A 23619-nucleotide genomic window follows, 5' to 3' on the forward strand; every position below is an offset into this window, starting at 1 on the left:
CTGAAATTAAAAAAAAAACAAATGTGTAGTCATGATTGTTTTCTACACTTCGTATAAAATTCCTCTCTTGTACATAATCTCTCATCTCTCTATGTGTTCCCTATTAAGGTTACCATATAAGATGGTAAAACAGATTGATTGCATTCCATTCCTCAAGGTTACAATATAGAGATAATCCAGTCCCGTAGGCTCGACACTAAAACCTTAAATACAATATATATTTTTTTAAAAGAAAAAAAAAACTTAACTACTATATTCCATTAAGAAACAACGAACAGCTTTAATAATTGTTGTCAAATAACCTTGAAGGGCGTTTTGAGTCATGGAAAGGGACTTGAGGAATTGAGAGTTGTTAAAAGAAATTGAAATAGATATAGCAATAGAACTATATTTATAAGTGAAAGAATTTGTAATGCATTTGAACCCCTTTACGATTTAGACGAAATTTGAGTATCCCAATTGCATTTCAACTAAACATATTCCATTTCCATTGAATTTCACAAACCAAACACACTCTTACCTGATTTTGTAAGCCAGCATTGGTGATTAGCACATGACATAATTAGTACAATACCACTGATACAATTTGAATGCATAAAACACTCAATGACTTAGGGGCTGTTTATTTACCTCTTAATGAGATTCTTAATGATTTTGACCTCTTACTGATTCAGCACTTAATGGTTCAGACTGTTTGTTTCACGAACAGATGTCTGAATGGTTCAGACATTTGCCTCTGAATGGTTAAGCCTTATACAGAGCCTGAATGGTTAAGACCTCTAATCTGAATTGGTCAGACATTTGTCTCTAAACGGTTAAACATTATACAAGCTCTTAATGGTTCAAACCTCTTACTGGTTCAGCACTTAACCATTCAGATGTTGCCAAACAGCCCCTTAGATTAGCAGCAACCAACAAGCGAGCCGACAAGGAGAAGAGAGCAATGTTCAGAGCTACGACAACGGTCTAATGGAATATGCAAAACCAAAATGGTTGACATGAGTTTGAAGTTGTTAAGGATCTTTTTAGTGATTTCACCAACCACGAGTAAAAGCGACCTTGATGTCACACATTTACTACTACGTGTTTGTTTATTTACTTTTGACTTAACACCATAATCGCCATGTCTGGTTATGACGGTAATAAACTAGTACCAACTACTAAACCATAATATTATAATATAATATATAGTCTAAGAACATGACCCTAGTCATTACAAAGTGGGCCGAGTTAAAGCTCAGGCTACAAAAGGGAGCCACGGCTCTTACCATTTAGTCAACAAAAAGTGGTTGATACGCGCTGAGTTTTGACCATCGGCTTGCTTTGTAAGCTGCAATCTGTCTTCTCTACTTTATCGCCTTTTCCAGGTCAGGGAGATCTGCAAAAAGAAGATCCACATGGCAATCACCAAATTAGCACACCCGCCGTTCAAGGTCAGACGTAAAAGATACCAAATTCAACATTATTTAAGAATTCAAAAATAGATTTTGTATTCATATTTAGTCACAGCAGAGTTAAAAACAACAGAAAAACAAATAAAAATATTAGAACTCACATAGCATGCCATCGTCACTACCGCTCCCATCATCATCACTAGTGTACTGCAGTTGAAGATGATTATGAGATGATTAGGTTGGGTACAATTTTTATATTAAATGACTCATTCTTGTATATAAAAACGAGGTTATAACCCCGTGTATTACACGTGTCGAATAAATGAATTTTATATACTAAATACTAAAACAATATATTTTTAAAAACCTCCTTTATTGCACAGGTTGAATAAATATAATTTTGTATATTAAATAATAAAAAGTTAATGAAGTCTCAATAAATTTAACCCTTTATTAAAACTTGTAAATCTAAAGAAGTCTCAATAAATTTAACCATTTATTTAAAACTTGTAAATGTAGAAATGATAACATATCTTCTTGAATAACATATCTTCTTTTCAAGAACCGTATTCACAATCACCATATCTATCGCGTATCGAGTATTATCCATTAGTATATTGAAATATATAATTTTTTTATTACTGGTATATAAAATTAGATTTATTAAACCGGTGTAATACACGAGGTTTTTTAAAGATATACCTTTTTTATTAGAGTGAATTGCAAGTTTTGTCCTTTATCTTTAGGCCATTTTGCAAGTTTTGTCCTTTATGTTTAAATTTGACGAGTCTTGTCCTTTATGTTTGAAAATCAAGCACGTTTTACCCTTTGGGGCAAAACGTGCTTGATTTTTAAGGACAAAACGTGCTTGATTTTTTAAACATAAAGGACAAAACGTGCTTGATTTTTAAACATAAAGGACAAAACGTGCTTGATTTTTAAGGCCCAAAGGGTAAAACGTGCTTGATTTTTAAACATAAAGGACAAAACTCGTCAAATTTAAACATAAAGGACAAAACTTGCAAAATGGCCTAAAGATAAAGGACAAAATTTGCAATTCACTCTTTTTATTATTTACTATACAAAATTACATTTATTCGACCCGTGTAATACATGAGGTTTTTTAAGATATAACTTTTTATTATTTGATATACAAAATTAGATTTATTCAATTCATACAATATTAGTTAATTTTATTTTAAGTTTCGTAAAATCTATTTGATACCAAACTAAACAAATCATTCAAATCCATTTACTTTTAGGGGTCAAAATGGTAAGAAAAAAAGACATTAGGGTCCAGAAGGGTTAGAAAAAAAGACGTTGAGGGCTCAGATGTTAAAAAATTTCTTTTTGGTCTAAAAGGATAAAAGTGATATAACCACAAGGGCCAAAATCGTAATTTACTCTAATATCAAATTAGATAACTAAGTTTGAATTTGAAGTAAATAGATAAATATAAAAGTAATAATTAAACTAAATAATATTTAGTAGGAGAATTATCTATAATTAATTAAAAGATATTAAACTAAAATAATAATTATCTCTAAGACATGGCCTAATATGATGACACGTGTCCCCAAAGTGGTTTCTTTTATTATATAGATAGATAAAAGAATATTATCTTGATCGAAGATTAAAGAAGCATATGGTACAGTTAAATCACACAACCTGTCATAGCAATAAAAAAAACCTGAAATAAAAGTTTAAGTTTAGGGAATAAACATTAACGAGTGAGATGATAATACCTTCAAGTCATCATCATCAGTACCTGAAAAACCAAACGAATATAACCATAGATAAGAAACAAGAACACGGATTTTTTTAAAATAAAAAATATACAAGTTCTGCTGATGTCATGGTGACTGAATTTACCGTTATCTGGTTCTTCATCTTCATCACACCATCTGTTCCAGTCAACCTTTATATATGGAGCGGGTTTTGCCTCAGATTTCAAGAGGCGTTTCCACCAACCTTTTTCCTCTTTCTGAACAGTGCACAGTATATTCCTCAAACCCATTTGGGTTTTGCAGCTCTATATTATAAAAAGTATGCAAAATAAGTAAAATTGAGTATACAGAAAATTATTCGTGATATGAAATTATGAACTTAAACACTAGTGTGGATGTCACTAAACAGTAATCAAGTTTCACATGGCATGTTAGGCCGCCCGGGGCGGTTCGTTAAACTATCACGGAAAGCATAAATAACGCGTTATTTCCCACCCCGCTCCAAACGTCCACGCGTGATAGTTTAACGAAATCAGATTTTCGTGATTTTTTCAACGCGTTATGGTTTTTTTTTTTTTTTTTTTTTTGCGAGTGTAATTGTTGGTTGGGGGAAAATTGTTGGGTGTGGTGATGAGTGATGACCACCCCCACTAAGGCCATGTGTAGTCGTAAAGCCCTTTTGTGGGCGTTATGCGACACGTGTCGTGCCACGTCACACAGGGGCTTTATGGGGCGTTATGTCACTAGAGCCCGTAGTCATAAAGCCCCTACCTCATCATAACCAAAGTGTAAAATGCAGGGACCAAAGTGTAAAATGCAGGGACCAAAGTGTTTTAATGCAGGGACCAAAGTGTAAAATGCAGGGACCAAAGTGGAAAATGGAAACAATCAAAACGCCGTGAAAAAACTCGCGCCCTCCCCCCATTTTCATTTATAGCGCCCTCATAAAGCCCCCCGTAATGGTGTTCAAGGGCCTTATGGGGCTTTATGAGGTGAGATGGCGCCCCACTACACAAGGCCTAAAAAAGGTTGTGAGTGATGGAAAAATGGTTGCTGACATGGCGGAACTTGATTGGTGCTTGTGAGTGATAGAATTCTATCACTAGTGACCACCCCCCTCCCCTTAGCAGGTATAATTGATCATTTATGCCTATCATCAATTTTAAACAATTGACACGGCACCGGCCCTACTAGCATATAGGTCAAACTTTGAGAGGGAAAAAAAACTCGCAACATTGAAACAAAACTGAAAATTACATCGTGGTTTAACGTAAAAAAGTACCGAGTAACCTAGGTGGAACAACTGTGAAACTTTGTTACTGCTTAGTGATATTCTCCTTATAACCGTAACAAATTTGGAAAATATAAATATGAAATTCAAAATCAGAACGGAAATAATGAAAAAACACAGAGCTTAATGCTGACCTCTGGTAGAATTTTCCCATAAAGTTCCAAACTGAAGTCAACGTTTTCGTCTTTTGGCCCAACAGCAGAGAAGTTAAATGAGCCTTGGGGCTCACATTTAACTGAAATGTCTTTTGCATTCGTTAGGGCAAGCGTCAAGTAAACCTTATCTGCACGTTGAGCCCAAAGTACCTCTGGATGACTTCAAAACACAACAACTAAAGGTTTTAAACAATCAACGAAGTTTGATAACGATTATAGAATCGACTAAAAAAATTACAAAAGTAAAGCAATATAAACATGCACTTTCTGCACAATCAACTCCTTATATATTGTTTCTATACATAAAGAACCTTTTAAACAAGTTAAGGGTTTAAACATTTATCAACAATGTGTTGATAATGATTATAGAATGGGCTAAAAACATTAAAAAAATATAAAAATATAAACGTGCACTTTTTGCGCGATCAACTCCTTATATATTGTTTTTAAACATAAATAACCCTTTTAACAAGTTATGGGATTTAATCATGCAAAATAAAGGGTTTCATTTATTGCATAAGGTAGGTGATATAATCATTGTTGCAGAAATCGGCCTAGGCGGTCACTTACTGCCTAATTTTGAGCTAGGCGGTCAATTAATCGGTCATGGTCAAAAATCGGTCCTAGGCGGTCAAAAATCGGATTAATCGGACAATATTAGTCGGTCAAAATCAGTCAAAATCGGTCCTAGGCGGTCAAAATTGGTCAAAATCGGTCAAAATCGAACCATACTATCTGAAACTTGAAGTATTTATGTGAATTTTGAAGTATTATTTTTATATTATTGGGTATATATATAATTTTGAAAAAATACATACAAAAATCCCATTCCGATTAATCCCGATTAATCCCTAGGCTGTACCTCACCGCCCGACTAGCGCCTAGCGCCTTCTACAACATTGGATATAATCATGCAAAAACCATGTTTAGAGAATTAATCAGGAAAAAAGCGTGAAAAGTCCAAAGGGTTTTTTTAATTTTTTTTAATTATTTTTTTATTTTTTATTTTTTTATTTTTTGCAATTTTTGTTGTTACAGAAACTATATTATTACAATAGTAACTTATCCAAAAAGCTATCTATAGATAATACACTTTATGCAACTTCTGGTTTATCCAAAACGATTAATCATACATAACACACAACTCAAGTAATGCCAAGAGTAATAAAATTACATTTTTCACCCTTAAACTTTTATACATGTACATAAACACCCCTCTAAGTTGTATCTGCTGCTATGATTTCCCCGACAAATTACTTTTCAATAAACAGAACCCAAAATCAACCTGTTCATAACCAAATTGCACCACCACTAGGGCCCTCTACGAGTTCAAGTTTATGCTAAATGCTAGCTAACACAACCTAGGAGAGTTGCAGTAAAACTAAGGATTAATTTCATATGTACCCTTACAAACTTGAAAATTTTAATATATATCAAACCAAAACTAAAATATCATACATGCCCTTACAAAGTAGTTAAAATATCAAATATACCCAATTTATTAAAACCAATCTATTAAATGATCATTTTACCCTTATTTTTTTAACTTCAAGTTTCCATATATGCTCATCTTTTAACTTCATATTTTTATATAACATATTTTTAGCTTAAATTTATTTTTACCCATTTTTATTTCTATTTATTTTTTACCCATAAACAATAGTATACTCCATATATTATATTTAAGCTAAATAAATTAATCCAGAAATGAGTAAATATAATATTTGAAGTTAAAGGTCATATATATGAGATTTTGAAGTTTTAGAAAATAAGGGTAAAATTGTCATTTATGAAATTGTTTTGAATGAATTGGGTATATATATGATATTTCAACTACTTTATAAGGATATATATGATATTTATAATTTTGCATGGGTATATATGATATTTTGCAAGTTTGTAGGGGTATATGAAATTATAGGGATGAGCAAATCCCAATCCCGTCCCGATCCCGAATTTCGCCAAAATTGGGTACCGATACCGAAATATGTCGGTACGATATGATATCGGTACGGTATCGGTGCGGTAGCGGTATTTGAAGGTAAAATTCGGTATTTTACCGGTACCGTACCGAACCGGTACCGATACCGAAAATGCCAAAAAGTGGATACCGTTTCCGGTACCGAAAAAATTCGGTACGGTATTTTCGGGATTGGGATCGGGACGGGATCGGGATTTAATACCAAATGCTCGTCCCTATGAAATTACCCCTAAAACTAAAATCCAGAGATTTGCTAGCTAGGGATGAGCATTTTTTTTACCGAGCACAAGTACTGTACTGTACTGATGTTATACCGAGTACAAGTACTGTACCGATGCTGACATAACAAAATCAGTACCGATATTCATTTTTATGGTTTTTGGTTTCGGTATTTTGATCTAAAGCCTAAAGGTACGGTACCGCCATAATCTATACGCAGTATCGGTACTTTCCGGTACAATACCGGTCTCATACCTAGTTCTGACTCAAACATCAAGTAATCTCAGGTTCAAGTTCGCCTAAAAACATCAACTACAGATACAAAACCCTAATCTCCTAACTTTGCAGCTACATATGAACTGAATATAGCCGCTTAAACTTCCTCTAGATTTGCAACTACGTGTTAACCTAATCTTACTTTTTCGTCAAATTAACGAATCATAAACAACAATTATTGATGTACGATCTTCAAAACCACTGTGATAACTGCAAATACGAGTTAGGTAGTTCTAAACTCCTGCAAAAAGGTTTCATTGACAGATTCGACTGAAACATAACCTTGTTTTTTGAAATTTGTAGAGAAGTATCATCTTCTAATGATCGATAAAACAAAAAGTTGTGTTATGGCTCTGGAAGAACAAATTCGTTAAAGAATTTTACCTGATTTTGGAGAAATTTGACATTTTTCGGTGAATTGAGTGACGAGGCTCGCAAAACCCTACCGGGAACCGATACGAGAAGAAAGCCCAAAACGCTGTATGCAAAGGTGTGGTTGATGCTTTTCACACGAGGCAATTGGAATCTTTTTTTTTTTAACGGCGGCAAGGAACGATATGCTAACTAGGGTGTTGTGACCAAGTTCGACTACTCGACCATCGACAGCTCCTTGGCTCTCACAGATGCGCGGAAACCCGACCATCACCCACCTGAAGGCACGACAGTGGAATAATCGGTAAAACACCGCCTCCATCCAAGATGAATCGGCGACACACGTATTCGCCCTTCATCTGGATGCCGCATAAAATAATGGGGAGAGTGGGAGTCGAACCTAGGTCACAAGTAACGTCAAGTCTTTCCCCAACCACTAACTCATTGGCGTAGCAATTGGGATCTTATTCCGGGTAAAAAACCTTAATGGAGTTTGGAACAGTATAGTGGAGACACTTGCTAGAACTATCATAGATGGAATTCTACTTCGAAGTTTTTTTAAAGGCGAGCTGGGTAACAGGTATGACATCTTGTTTTGGATTGATCCTTGGCTTACGAGCGAACCTCTGAAATGCAACGTCTTCGCGTGAAGGGCCGACATGGGAAGAATTCTTGCGACGATGGCCTTGAAGAACCGAAATATCGATATAGAAGAGGTGAATTGCTCGACGTGTAACTCGGAGGACAAAACGGTAAGTCACCTTTTCTCGTTTTGTACTGTTGCGAATCAGGTTTGGTACCATGTAAGTAGATGGTGCAAAGTTGCTCCGTTTAATACGGTTTCGTTTAGAGAGTTGTTGGAGCTTCACAAAAAGTCGGTGTAAAAGGGATGGCGAAGAAAGTTTTCCATGGGATAGTGTTGGTGAGGTGTTGGAGCATATGGCACGCTAGGAATAAACTAAAGTTCGAAAACAAGCAAGTTCGAGTAGAAGACATTATAAGTGAAATTAAAACGATGGGTTATCTTTGGATTAATAGTAGAGATAAAAAATGGTCCTTTACTTGGATTGAGTGGTGTAACTTTGTAATTATGTAAGTATTTTGGTATGGCTTACCCGTTTTGTGGGTTGGTTGGCTTCTAATGACATTCATGTTTCAGAAATAAAAAAACTCTCTATTATTTCTTTCTCTTTCCTACACACTCACAACAAAAATATGGAGACTTGGATATAAAGCCTCTAAATATAGAGGTTTACTTCAATATCTATAAACCTTTCTCTACTATATAGATTCCAATGTAGTAGTGTTTTTGTTGTTTTCTCTATTTCTTCCTCTAAACTATATAGAATGTATTAATTTTAGAGGCTCCAATGTGAGTGCTCTTAGTTTAGCATCACTATCGACGTAGGAGAGGTGGTTGAGTAGAATGTTAAAAATCCAGTTTGGACCCGTTTAGGGCTCTCGAAAAAGCTCGCGGCTCGGAGTTCGTTTGAAGTTGGCCCGGATTTATCTCTGAGAAGGCTCACTCGATATGGCTCGGTTTGAAATTGAGCCGAGCCGGCTCGGTTAGAAAGTGAGCCTAGCTCGGCCCGACTCGTAATGAGCCAGGTTAGCTTGATTAAGCTCGCTTGGTAGCTCGGTTCGGCTTAGCTCGGATTATTTTACTTTAAATATACTTTATTTTTACATATTATAATATATATTAAAAAAACTGATTATTATTTACATGTACTTAGATTCTAATTTGATATCTATGACATATCTAAAGGTTGATTATCATGCTACCGAACTTATATTGTATTTTAGTGAAATTTAAAACTTATTTGTGGTGTGGAACTTAAGTATTAGTTTGACTTTTTTTAGATATTTTTTGTTGAATTATTGAATAATATTCTAAACTACTGAATTTTGAGAGTTGTATATTAGTTTTTATTTTAAAACTCAAGCCAAACCAAGCTAAGCTCGAGCTTTGATTTTCAGCTCGATTTCAAATCCAAGCCGAGCCAGCTCGATTCCAGCTCGGTTTATAATCGAGCTGAGCCTAAGCTTACCCTGGCTCGGCTCGGCACGGTTCTACTTATGAACAATCCTAGTCTTGTTCCATGAACCAATTTGAATTCGACCCGATTTGAAAAACATGTTAAAAAGCCAACTTTTTTTTGGTCTTGAACCTGTTTGAACTTGACCCAATCGATTTGATAGGTTCAACTATTTTCCATCCTAAACCAACCGATATTTTTTACCAACCCGAATCGGTTTTCAAAAAACGAAAAACGGATTTGTGCCCATCTGGTTGAGAGGGGTGTTTGGGAATACCAATAGTTTATGTATGGAGTGAAACTAGTTGAGTATTTTGTGTTAAAGTTGAAGACAAATGAATGTTGGATTATATGGTTTAAGTGCAATGGGCTTATAGACATTTGTGTTTTGGGGCATATAGGTTCGTTAAGGAGAATTCTCAAAAAGAAAAAAAAGTCCCGGGACGAATAGAAAAAAACGGAGCCCTATTAGGCTAACTTTACTAATGGTATTGATGAGTGAAAGAGTAAATGGCTTGAAATGAATAAAATGTTAATGGGTTTCAATGTTTAACAAAGTATATATATTTTTCTTATATATAAAATTTAAAAAATTTCCGGCCCTAGGGAGATCGGGCCTTGGGCTGTCACCCACCCCGCTCCTCTTAAGGGCTGAGACTGGCCTTAGGGGTATACATTGTAGTTCAGAGTAAATAGTACATGCAATAACTCGTAATTACACGAGTGATGTTAAGGTTAAGGTTAATTTGTGTAAAAAAAAATTTGAAATTTCTCTCTTGTTTGTATAAATTGATTTATTTATTATTCCTACACTATTACATAATTTGATTTATTTTCATATTGAAGACTTACTTTTGAAATCTTGTTCAAAGTTTCCGTTGAACTTTTAACAACTACAGTTTACAACTTAGCGCTTTAAACAAAGTTTCCATTGAACTTTCAACAACTATAGTTTACAAGTTAGCGCTTTAACCATGAAGTAAAGTTATTATTTTCATATTTTTCCTTATAAATGCCACAATCAAAATAAGTAATTTTTTAACAATTTATAGTTGAATAAACTAGTTAACCTTTTCCTAATCGCTAGGGGTGCAAACGAGCCGAGTTACTCGAGCTCGGCTCGAAAAAAAGCTCGAACGAGTCGAGCTTAAACGAGCTCGAGCTCAAGCCCGAGCCTAAAAACAAATTGGTTTAGTAAAATTACCTACAAGCCAAGCTCGAGCTTTAGAAACAAAGCTCGAATCGAGCCGAGCTCGAGCTTTCATATGTTAAACGAGTTCGAGCCTGATCGAGCTCGGGCTCGGCTCGTTTGCACCCCAATCGCCTGTTGTCTTCTTATACATTTATTCCAACTTTTTGGCTCGCAAGTATAGATTTCCATCGGTTTTTGTTGCACGCGATGTTTCAAATTTTGCATTTTATCGTGTTCATCTTTAGCCTTTAGGTATTTGGTTTATGCATGCAGTTAAGTATATACATGTTTTATCATATATGTTGTTCTTTGTATGAAATCGAATACTTTACCATATATGTTGTTCTTTGGATGAAATCGAACTTCATGTATAAGGTTATCACACTCTCCAAATCGGAGAGCCCCGTATTGCTCCACTTTGGACATTACTATGTTGTCTTAACCGTCCCCACGCTGGCTTCAAAGTTTGGCTTTTTTGGGCGTTTTCCCAGGAAACCATACCGCCGGCTGCCACTTGACAGTCGTTATGCCAGCACAAGAGCAGAACTTTCTGACGTAACACACGGTGGGACGAAAACATGGTTGGGCACGGGAATCGAACTGACAACCCCACACAAGGAGTAGTCCAAATCTTTCATTGTCTATATCCACCCCAATATGACATAAGTGTGAATTGAACTTGAGTCTTCATTGGAAAACCCAAGTTTCCTAACACTAGTTTGAAAATAGAATTCGTTTTTAAAAAAAATAATTATAAAAGTTAAATGTTAATATGATTGTTATTTGTCAGCATCATAGATGTTGCTTGATGGTACACAGATGACCCAACAACGAAGACATTGCACGATAAGTCCCACTAGAAACAATTATGTTTCAAGGTGTGTAATGCATGTACGACTTTTTAGATGATTATTGTCACACACGTATAATGTATTCCTTTTAAAAATATGATTCTAACGCACATGTTATGTCAAAAATTGTACTATGAAGTATAAACTAAGAATATAAATAACTTCATATGAACAAATCATCATCTTACTCATTAAATTTCATCAATTGCAAAGCTAAAGTATAGTCTAAGGAGGGTAAGATGTAAACAGTCTTACCTCTACCTTGTAGGAATAGAGAAGCTGCTTCCAGTGAGCAGTGGCGAAACTTGAAATTTTTGACCGGGGGGTCGAAAACGTACACACCTCAAAATTTCTATAAAACGGGGGTCGAAAATGTCTATACCCAAAAATTTTTATACGAAAACTACATACTCTCCACTAGAGCGAAAAGTTCGGGGGGTCGGCCGCCCTCTCCCGCCCCCACTATCCTACGCCCTTGCCAATGAGACCCTCCGGCTCGAATGCTCGATAATAGGTTTGCATTAAGCCTTGGATATAAGACACACAACACTCAACAATCGGGACAAAGGCCGATTAATGCATGTACCCTTTTGTCTTTCGGCTATCAACGTCACCACATGATGCATGAGTAACCGTCCACCGCTATTAACGTTATTTTCATGAAATTAGTAAAATAACGTTAAAATTAGTGTAGTTTCACTTTTGCTCCCTGAAAACCCACAAATATATACATTATATGTGCATACTGCAAGCAGAGTATATGAACATATCATGAATAACTTCGTTTAAAAAACTAACACCTTATTCTGAAACCATTGATTTGGTCCTTAAAACGGTTATCCCATACAAATAAGGAGAGGAAATATCGTAATGGAAACGTTTTGACATTAATTAACAGGAGTTTCTAATATAAAATTATTTTTTTGTTACGCAACGTACTACGTTAATCTTTAAAACCATCGGGAAGTACATGGTTTTTGAAGTATTTAATTTAACCTCTTGGACAAATTTTTAAAATTTTTAATACAAAAGAAACATGACTTAACATTTTTGATGATTAAAATAGTAACGTTATTTTCAGGAATGACCTTTTGGTGCATTGACAATCCTATAACCTTCTAAAATAAAGCCTATGGATTTGAGTCTCATTTAGTGAAAAAAAAAACCTATGGGTTAAATCAGGGGTTTTACTACAGTGGACCTTTGGACGACGGGTTTTCCCTGAAATAGTGGTGGATCTAGAAATAAAGTTTAGGGGTAGCGGAAAAAAATATGGACCTACGGATGTCCTAATATTTGCTCAACAACATCCCGATTCCCGATACATAAAACTGGAGAAAAAAAAGAAAATTTGCACTAATTTTACACCCCGCAAAAAAAGTTGATGGGTAGCGAGTGCTACCCTAAACCTACCTCTACATCTACCCCTGCTCTCAGAGGCGATGCTTTGAAGGGGCCAGGAGGGGAGCCCGACCCCCCCGAACTTTTCGACAAGTAGTGTTATATATGTAGTTTTCGTATAGAAATTTTTGGGTATATATGTTTTCGACCCCCCGGTTCTATAGAAATTTTGGGGTATATACGTTTTCAACCCCCCGGTAAAAAATTTCAAGCTTCGCCACTTCCTGCTCTGCAATGGTGGTAGGCCTTTTGCCATTGAGTTTACTGGGATGATCAGACCTTGGTTGATCTTTCAAATAAAAATCTATTTAGAGTTTGTTTCATGTTGTTTTTGTAAACCAACGATGTTTATGTAATATATATTGAATTTCTAAGAAATTATAATATAATGCTATTATGTGTTTTAAAATCGTAAAAACTATGTTCATAGTTTAAGATTTTAAGAATGAATTTCAAGATTGTTCTTTATATTTATATTCATTTTCAGACGCTGTCCTTTATCTTCAAAATTCATGAGTTTTGTACTTTATGTTTTAAAATTCATCACGTTTTGTCCTTTAGTCATAAACCAGTTTGTTTTTTCAGTTAAATATGACCATATACATGTCACGTGAGGATAGATATGTCATTTAATGTCTTTTTTATTACCCACCTACCACGTGCATTTCATTTCCCCCTAATATAAAACAGAAGTTATGCAATTTCTCATACTGATAAGTAATAATCAACATTTTACGAATGATCCTTTCACGTGTTTACAAAATGATTAACAAAATGATATGTGATGACGGGGTAGCTCGAGACCAAATAAAATGACCAAGTATGTAAGCGTCCAAAAGGTTAAAAGGTTTAATGGTTGAAAAAGCTGAGGAGATGGAGTAAAGTAACACGGGAACAGTGAACAAGTCACATCCCCAAACAGTCTCACCAACCACAGCCGTAAAAGCAATGCATGTCCACAGAGTACATGCTATTATCCAAGGGTCAAAAGGCTTCAACCCCCGAAAGGGTAAGCTCCTCACTGCAAGCTGGTTCACTAGTCAAATGAATACTTCTTTGGGAGATGTCTTCTCCTATATAATGACACTTCATTCATTAAACAAAGACATCTCAGATCAGATTTGTTCTCTCAAACTCTGGTCCTTCACATCGTACAAGTGTCCCTCACTCACATTGACATTACGCTTATTCTTTCTGTTCCATAATCCTTTTCTGGATAACACTTCAGAATTGGATCTTCAAACAAGAAACGTAAACTAGTGAACCTCCTTCCATGTCTTGCAAACGTGGGGGGACCCCACGACCTGCGTTAGGTAAGGTTAAACCCTTTAACCTTTCTGCCTAACCACCCTTGCTACTATCCTCGGTCTATATTTTGTTGTCTCAACAAGTTGGCGCCCATCGTGGGGCTACGCCGCTATTTCTCCTCAAAAAGACCTAGTAGTGTAGCTCTTCTCTCTCAAAGTTGTCATGTCTGAAAGTGGATCCCCAGGTGAAGTGAACCAGGTACCAAACACTTCAACTCCGGGTAGTAGTCAAGCCCACGTGGCTATCCCAACTTCTTTTTCAACTCCGGGGAGCACACCCGAGTTTCTCACCTTTAACACTCCAACTCCTTCTAGATCTGGAGTTCCTTCCCCTAACGTCGGTGTCACAGACACCCCCACACGTATTGAACTCACCCCCCGAGGGAGTTGCTAATAATTTTCTCGAGTTGAGGACCCTCCTCAACCAGTATGTGAACAAAGAAAAAGACAAGGGAGTGAGGATTCGTCTAGACTACGATGAACCTGAACCAACACTGTCTCCCGGACCTCCCATTCCACCTTTTACAACCAGGAATGAGGCTGGCCCCAATAATCCTTCAAACCCCGCTCCATATTTATCCACCATGGCAAATCCTACAACATATCCCCTCTTTTCATCCCAACCAGTTACAAGTGGTACTCCTCTGGGCCATGAGCTGACTTTGGATCAGCTCCTACATTCCCCAGTATCAAGCTTTCCAGCCTCTACCTCCACTTCGTGGGAACAAGCCCTGTCAGTGCTTCCATTGGCACGGAGTGCGGCAATGAGCACCCCCCTTGGAGTTAGCTGTCCGATCACATCCGGAAGCCTCCAAGGTTTCAACCCTATGTCCCAGATGATGGCCAGTTTCCCATGGCAACACTTCATCAATCAAGTGATAGCCACTCAAGGGAACAACAATGGTAATAATAATATGGGTACAAGGGTCGAAGAAGACTTGGCTAAACCCTACAAGCCGAGTAACCTTTCATGCTTCTCACAACAAATAGCCGATTACGATTTTCAAACAAAGATCAAGATGCCGTCCCACATCAGAACGTACGATGAGTCTGAAGACCCAGAGGACCATCTTCAGATCTTTACCGGTGCAGCAAGGATAGAAAGATGGTCAAACGCTGAATGTTGTTTAATGTTCATGCAAACCCTTATCGGATCTGCCAGGATCTGGTTCAACGATTTACCTGCTCGAAGCATTCGAAGCTTTGACGACCTTAGCAAGGGTTTTTTGGCCAACTTCTCCCAGCAGAGACGATATGTCAAAGATGCAACCGTCATTTTTCAAATAAAACAACGAGACAATGAAAGTCTTCGTGAGTTTATTGAACCATACAAAAAGGAAGGTCTAACCTATGTAGGGGCAGACGAAAAGATGAGGGTAGCCGGTTTCATGAACGCTATCACCTCGAAATACCTCACAAGAGATTTCAACAAGTCCCTGCCTAAGACCTTGGAGGAGGCCCTCGAAAGAGCAGAAGCCCACATTCGGGGAGAGGAAGCAGTTGACATCAAGGAACAGAGGAAAAGAGGGTCTAGCTGGCGAAGTAATAGCCCGGTCAGAAAAAAGAGGGAATTACAACTCCTATGACAGACGGCAAAAGGGTTCAGACCATCGAAGGTCTGAAGGCCGAAACCCTCCAACCAGGGAAAAAGGCATGAGTTTCACACCCCTCATAAAGACCCCTCAAGAAATCCTGGCAACAGAAGAAGTCAAACAGAACTTTAGCCCTCCCAGGCCTCTCCCCAAAAGTAGAAAAAATGAGAACTCCACACAGTTCTGTGAGTTTCATGAAGAAAAGGGCCACCACACCAACGATTGCTTCCAACTAAAGAAAAGAATTGAAGAGGCTGTTAAGTCAGGTGAACTCGCCCATTTGGTAAAAGGGGTTCGAGACAAGATGGCTGAAGGCAAGGGAAAGGAAGTCAATATGGTAAACTCTGATGAAAAGGTTCCTCATAAGAGGCAGCGGTTGGAAGCTTGGGAGCTTCAATGTGTTTGCTTTCCCCCAATAGAAAAAGGCCCTCTTTCAAGCCCTCTTGTCGTGGAAGCTACCATTGGAACATTGGAAACACATAGGGCATACATAGACACTGGGGCAGCCACTGAAATCATGTTCGAGAAATTTTTCAACCGCTTAAACAATGAAGAACGTTCAAGGCTTCAACCCTCTGGAACCTCCATAAAAGGTATTGCCGATATACCCCTCAAGCCTTTAGGGCAACTGACACTAGATGTTTGCTTCAGTGAAGGTCAGAAGAAAAGAATTCAGCCACTTACCTTCGTGGTCCTCAACATACCTTCAAACTATGATGTAATCATTAGAAGGCCAGGGCAATGTGCCTTCTTTATGGCAGTGTCCGTTGGGCATGGCACGGCAAAATTCCCAACCGAAAGGGGGGTAGCAACCTTTCAACCCTCCCAAGAGGCCTACATGATCGAAGGTGAAAGTCCCAGAAGTGAAGAAGACAAGCAAAGGCTTATCATAAATCCTAAGTACCCTGAACAAAGAATAAGGGTCAACCCAAACCTTTCACAAGAAACTCTCTCCTATTTGGAAAAATTGTTGACACATTACAGCGATGTCTTCGCTTGGTGTCCGGAAGATATGACAGGAATCCCCCAAAGCATTGCTGAACATGAGTTGAGGATACCTCCTGATGTTAAACCTGTTGTCCAAAAGAAAAGAAGCTTAGCACCAGAAAGAAGCCTGGCTGCTTGTCAGGAGGTTGAGAAGCTCGTATCAGCTGGTATTCTCCAAGAAGTCAAGTACCAATCATAGGTTGCAAACCCGGTTATGGTCAAGAAACCAGATAACTCCTGGAGAATGTGCATAGACTTCAAAGACCTCAACAAAGCTTGTCCTAAGGACTGCTATCCACTACCAGAAATTGACCTTAAGGTTGACTCGCTCACCGGTTACCCTTTCAAATGCTTTCTTGATGCTTACAAAGGGTATCACCAAATACTCATGAAAGAGGAAGATGAAGAAAAGACGGCGTTTCACACTGATAAAGGAATCTTCCGTTACAAGAAGATGCCTTTTGGGCTAAAGAATGCCGGAGCAACCTACCAACGTCTAGGGGATAAAGCTTTTGCAAGCCAAATTGGCAAAAACATGGAAGCCTATGTCGATGACTTGGTAATCAAAAGCAAGACGGAGCATCAAATGCTTGACGACATCCAAGAAACTTTCAAAAATATCAGAAAGGTTAACATGAAACTTAACCCTGAAAAGTGCTCGTTTGGATTCGAAGAAGGAAAATTCCTGGGCCACATTATCGGAAAACAAAGCATCAAGGCCAACCCAAATAAAGTAAAAGTTGTCCTCGAAGCCAAGCCACCAAAAACCAAAAAAGAGGTTGAAAGCTTAAACGGGAAACTTGCTGCCCTGAAGCGTTTCACTTCCAAGCTGGCTGAAAGGTCCCTACCCTTCTACAAAACACTTAAAAATTGTTCTGATAAGAAGGATTTCAAATGAACCGATGAGGCCGAGGAAGCATTCAACCAGATGAAACAGCACCTGGCCTCCTTGCCAGACATTGCAGCCCCAGAAACGGGAGAATTGATCTCAGTCTATCTATCAGTTGCTGAAGAGGCCATAAGTGCAGTCCTCACAATCGAACGAAACGCGGCTCAGGTACCCGTTTACTTCTTCAGCAAAACTTTAAAATTAGCTGAGACCAAATATCCTCCCCTTGAAAAACTCGCCCTAGCCCTAGTTCAAACAGCTAGAAGGCTTAGGATGTATTTCCAAGCACATCCTATACAAGTGGTCACTGACCAACCTGTTAAAAATGTGCTCGAAAAGCCTGAGAACTCAGGAAGGTTAGCAAAATGGGCAGTGGAACTAGGTGAGCACAACATCACCTATGTCCCACGAAAAGCCATTAAAGCCCAAGTCCTGGCCGACTTCCTTGTGGAAGTCCCAAACCAAACAATTGACGAAGTAAACACTACAACCACTGAACCCTCCAACCTTGAGGCCTGGAAGCTATATACCGACGGAGCTTCAAGCGTTGAAGGGCCAGGGGCTGGGTTAGTTCTAATCAACCCTGAAGGGTTAGAATTCACATATGCTCTTCGTTTTGATTTTCAGACCACTAATAATGAAGCTGAATACGAGGCACTGATCGCCGGCTTAAGACTGGCCAAAGAAATGAAAGTCCAAAAGCTTGAAGTGTTCACAGATTCATTACTAGTCTCAAGCCAAGTCAACGATAACTACGTTGCTAAAGAACCCAATATGAGAAGATATAAAGAAAAATCCAAGGAATTGATGAACACCTTCCAAGCATGCAGTATCAAACAAATTCCAAGGTCCCAAAACAAAAAGGCTGATGCCTTAAGTAAGCTAGCATCCCTCACCTTTGCCCACCTCACCAAGAAGGTGTTGGTTGAAGTGTTGAAGGCTCCATCGATCGATGAAGTAGAGGTCCAAGATGTGGTCACCGAGGAAGATCCAAACTGGATGACTCCCATCAAAAAATTCCTTCGAAATGGTGAACTACCCGATGATCAAGTAGAAGCCGAAAAGGTTAAAATCAAAGCAAGACAATATGTGTTGCAAGGAGAAACCCTCTACAAAAAGGGTTACCTTGCCCCCTTGCTAAGATGTGTTGGTCCCGAGCAAAGTAAGTATTTGATCAAAGAAATTCACGAAGGTGTATGTGGAGTAGGGCTGTTCATGAGCCGAGCCGAGCCGAGCCAGGCCAAGCTCGGGCTCGGCTCGATTATAAACCGAGCTGGCTCGGCTCGGCTCGGATTTGAAACCGAGCTGAAAATCTAAGCTCGGGCTCGGCTTGGTTTTAAACCGAGCTAGCTCGGCTCGGCTTGGTTTGGATCGATTTTATAAAAAAACTAATATATACCTCTTAAAATTTAATAGCCTAAAATATTATTCAATAATTTAAAAGAATATATTCAAAATAAGTTCAACCTAATAGAATTCAAACCAAAATCAAGTTTAACAACGCAAAATAATTTTTAATTTCAACAAAATACAATATTAGTTCATTAGTATGGTAATCAATCTTCAAATATGTCATAAATATCAAATTACAAATCTATATACATGTAAATAATAATCAATTTTTTTTGTAATATATTATAATGTATTTAAAATTAAAATTTATTATAAGTAAAATAATTCGAGCTAAACCGAGCCGAGCTACAAAGCGAGCCGAACCGAGCCAGCTCGGCTCGTAGCTAGGCTCACTTTCTAACCGAGCCAAGCCGGCTCGGCTCACTTTTAAACCGAGCCAAATCGAGCGAGCTTTTTCCGAGCTAAATCCGAGCGAGCTTCGAGCGAGCTCCGAGCCGCGAGCTTTTTGAACAGCCCTAATGTGGAGCCCATTTTGGAGCTAGGTCGGTGGTTGCAAAACTCATGAACCTTGGATATTTCTGGCCCTCGATGCATCGTGACACCACCGAGCAATTGAAGAAATGTGATGCTTGTCAGATTCATGCTCCAATCCCAAAAAGTCCCAAACATGATCTTGTCCCAATAACCTCGGCATGGCCATTCCATAAGTGGGGAATGGACATTGTTGGGCCATTCCCTACAAGCAAAGGAGGAGTAAAATTCTTGCTAGTAGCAATAGACTATTTCACCAAATGGCCCGAGGTTAAACCCCTCGCAAAGATCACAGGGAAACAGGTCATCGACTTCGTTTGGGAAAACATCATCTGCCGCTATGGGCTGCCGGGAGTGATTGTCACCGACAATGGAAAGCAATTTGCTGAAAAGCCTTTCAGCCTTTGGTGTAAAGAGTACAGGATCAACCAGATCTTCAGCTCAGTGGCTTACCCGCAATCAAATGGCTAGGTTGAAAGGGCAAACCGAAGCATAGTGGAAGGCATCAAAACAAGATTAGGAAGATATGAAAGCAACTGGCTCGAAGAATTGCCTAGTGTTCTATGGGCAATTAGAACAACCGAAAAAACAAGCCACAAGAAAACACCTTATAGCTTGGTATTTGGATCCGAGGCTGTAATCCCTGCTGAAATAGGAGTTGTAACCCAACGAATCGTCAACATGGATCCCGAAACAAACCAACAAGAGACCATGTTGAATTTACAACTCCTAGAGGAAGCCCGAGATCAAGCCGCAATCCAAGAAGCCAAATATAAGCAGAAAATGGAAGCCTACTACAACACGAAGGTTAAGAATGAACGATTCAAGCCGGGGGACCTAGTCCTCAGAAACAATGAAGCTAGCAAAAAGGAAAATCAAGGAAAGCTGGGCCCAAAATGGGAAGGTCCATACACTATCCTCGAAGCACACAAGGGTGGATCCTACAAGCTAGCAGATTTAGAAGGCAAAAGGCTTCCAAGGCATTGGAACGGCAAAACCCTGAGAAGATTCCATGTTTAGACAGGAAAGTTTGGTTTGTATCAAAATGTACCTCGAACAACACTATGAAAACTTTTGTAAAAAAGCAAGTACTGCTTGAATGAATAAACTTGTTTTATCAAACTTGTCTTTCTATCCCAATATCAGGTTGAGAACCTAGCAAAAAACTCCATGGCAAGGGTCATGTAAGGGGATGAGCTCCTAGGCCACATCGCTCAATAGGTTCAAGGGTTGAATGAACCTATATAAGGGGTGAGTTCCTAAATCAATACAACTCCATGAGACTTATTAAGCCAAAGCAAAAGTGTCTCATAGACAGGTCTGAACAACCTACACCAATCGTTCCTTAAGCCTTAGAAATATAACCAACAAACAGGCTTACGAAGTCAAATAAATCACATAGAAATAATAAAGAGGATAGGTGCTATGTCTTTTTGTTAAAAAAATACCAAGGCTAACTGTCTGCAGTACTGATCCCTTTAAGGTGTAAAAAACATAAAGACAGCGTAAATTCAACAAAGACAATGTTAAAAGAGAAAAAATTATCCAAGAAAAAATACAAGCAAAAATCCATCGGCAAAATATACAAACCAAATCAAAAGCTATCAAGGCTCCAAGCTACCCACAAGCTTGAAACGCTGAAGGCTCCAACCCACCTACGATCAGCCAAGTGCTTGAAGGGTTAAAGCCTACCAAACAAACTCAGCAAAACAGGCATAAAAACACAACACAAGTAATGTAATTAACCATCATACCATAGTAAAGAAAGTCATGAAAGACTTTCAAATAAAAGTTACAGCAAGTTCTAGTAACTTGCAAGTTAAACTATTGTTCAAATGGCCACAAAGGCCCAACACACCACCAACAGGAACCTTAAGGGTTCCTGGAAACCTAATATTGTTCAAAATAACATTACAAACCATAAATTGTTTTGCTAAGAAAGCTACGAATAATCATCAGATGGCAGAAGGCTTGGAGACACCAGAACCTTCAGCTTTGGCCTTCTTAGCTTTCTTGGGTTTCTTAACCTTTGCACCACCATCACCACCAACCGCTGAGGTCTCCAAACCAGCATCCTTCGAAGCATCCGGCACACTCGAGAGGGTATCATCACTATCTCCGGAATAAGATCTTTTCTTCGAAAGTGAGCCCAAGACCTCAGTGCAAACCTTTTCATTTAGACCCTCCGGTTTCAAATCCTGTAAAACAGACAAAGGCTTACCAAAGCAAGAGGAAACCTGATGAACATAAGGATAGGTTAGCCTCTCCATTTGTTCAACTGAGCCTTTGAAAACATCAGAAGCGTCGGGACGAAATAAGGGGGACTTTTCCAGAGAATGCCCAGCTTCATGCAACTTGTAACAAGCAATGAGACCTTGGTGTTTTCCCAAATTTAGCAACTTTGTATAAACATCACCAAGAGCGGAATTAAACTCGGCAGAATGAAGCAGGTAGGTGACAACCTGTTGAAAGCCCTGCTCAATCAACCACTGGTTATCACTAGTTGCACGAGAAACCGAAGCCTTCAGGCTCTCCTTCTCTTCATCAAAGGCTTTCTGAGCAACAGATAAAGCCTCCCTGTCTGCCTTTAGCTTCAACCGATCAGCCTCAAAACTCTTCTTAAAGTCGATCATCTCAATCTCATGCTGCCTTGACAAGCCTTCAACCTTCTTCGACCAAGCTTCCTCCTTCTCAGCAAAGCTGCTTATCTCCTTTTTCATTGCTGCCATCGAAGACTTCATCTTATCTTTCTTCTTGGAAAACTCTTCATACTCTTGCATCCTCTGATGAAAACGGGCAACGCCCTGAGGAAGCATGGCAGCAAGGTTGCAAGTACTGAGAATCATACGAGACAACATCACATCATCATCCATTTCGGAGATAGTCTTGTGAACCGAATGGGGAGAAATATGACTCAAGGCTTCTTCACAAACAGCAGCATCTTTAAAGCTATCATCAACTTTCACCGACCAACATGGCACATAAACCGCATTCGGATCCAACCCTTCAACGTCCATATTCGACGGACCCTGAACAGGTGTAGTAGCAACCTTCTTGGCCGAACTCTTTTTGCCATGAACAACTAACTTCTTCTCCCTTTCAGAACCCGCTTCAACACCTTGATCCCCAGACTCTTTGACATCATCACTCAACTCCACCGGTTCAGTAGAAGTGGATTGAGGAGCGGCTTTCAAACGACGAGTAGATTGCCGGGTTGAAGTCTTGGGGGCAAGAGGTTTAGAAAAACCCTTAACATTCGAAACACTAACATACCTAACACCTTCAAACCTTTGTTCCGCACCTTTAACCACAACATTCTCATCAGGGATAACAGGAACATCCCCAAAAACCACATCCGAAGTATCATCACTTTTAATGAAATCCAAGGCAGACATAACTGCAAGCAACAAGCAGACAGAACATGAGACACAAATTACGAAAAATACAAGAAAGGAGGAAAAGAAAATGCATACCCGTGCCATCTCTCATCAGAACCGGATCCCGATTAGTTTTTTCCCATAACTTACTAACCCCAAATAAAACTAGCAAATGCTCAGGAAAGGGACAAACCCTTGGAGGGCATTCACGAATGGCTTTCAGAAAAGCATCATTCAAGTCAGATGCAAGGGGTTCCGGTTCATTGAGAACAGCATCCGGGTGTCGCCATACCATTTTAAATGGAACAATAGCGTCGGAAACCCAGAAAAAACAATTCTTCCAAGTCCCAAGTGTGGTAACCATAGATGAAATAAGGCCAGAATCAACCTTGGATGCTTCAAAAGTAAACCAATCGCCATTTTTGGCCAAACGGAAAAAATGGCGAAAAAGCAATAGTGAAGGATCATATCCGAGGGCACGGCACAAAACCTCAAAATGTAAAACCCTATCCATGCCCTTCGGATGAATCTGACCGAAAGAAACCCGGTAATATTCCAACAAGTTCAAAACAAACAGAGAAAATGGATAACAAAGGTTTGAAAACTCGAAATGACGACAATAAAGAGCGACGAAACCATTCGGACATTTGTCAATCGAAGCATCACACGCAGAGGCAGTAGGTTT

At 38.7% G+C, this 23619-nt stretch overlaps 1 protein-coding gene across 1 annotated transcript; it reads right to left on the minus strand.

Annotated features, from left to right (window-relative positions):
• Positions 1 to 1003: 1003 nt before the first annotated feature.
• LOC110880551 (co-chaperone protein p23-2) lies at positions 1004 to 7584 on the minus strand. The gene is made up of 6 exons (XM_022129060.2): positions 7428 to 7584; positions 4547 to 4727; positions 3267 to 3426; positions 3140 to 3162; positions 1556 to 1601; positions 1004 to 1378 (listed from the first exon to the last, which is right to left on the minus strand). The coding sequence occupies exons 1-6, from the start codon at positions 7448 to 7450 to the stop codon at positions 1347 to 1349; spliced, it is 465 nt and encodes a 154-aa protein (XP_021984752.1). The 5' UTR covers positions 7451 to 7584; the 3' UTR covers positions 1004 to 1346.
• Positions 7585 to 23619: the final 16035 nt, after the last annotated feature.

The sequence above is a fragment of the Helianthus annuus genome, chromosome 1, assembly GCF_002127325.2.
Source record: "Helianthus annuus cultivar XRQ/B chromosome 1, HanXRQr2.0-SUNRISE, whole genome shotgun sequence".
Classification (NCBI taxonomy): domain Eukaryota; kingdom Viridiplantae; phylum Streptophyta; class Magnoliopsida; order Asterales; family Asteraceae; genus Helianthus; species Helianthus annuus.

Bases quoted from the DNA above. Each gene is read 5' to 3' on its own strand.
- LOC110880551 (XM_022129060.2), bottom strand. From the start codon at position 7,450: ATGTCAAATTTCTCCAAAATCAG. The intron at 3,163-3,266 runs GTAAATTCAGTC...TTGGTTTTTCAG, and splicing joins AGATGAAGAACCAGATAACG to GTACTGATGATGATGACTTG. The intron at 1,379-1,555 runs GTGAGTTCTAAT...TTCTTTTTGCAG, and splicing joins TAGTGACGATGGCATGCTAT to ATCTCCCTGACCTGGAAAAG.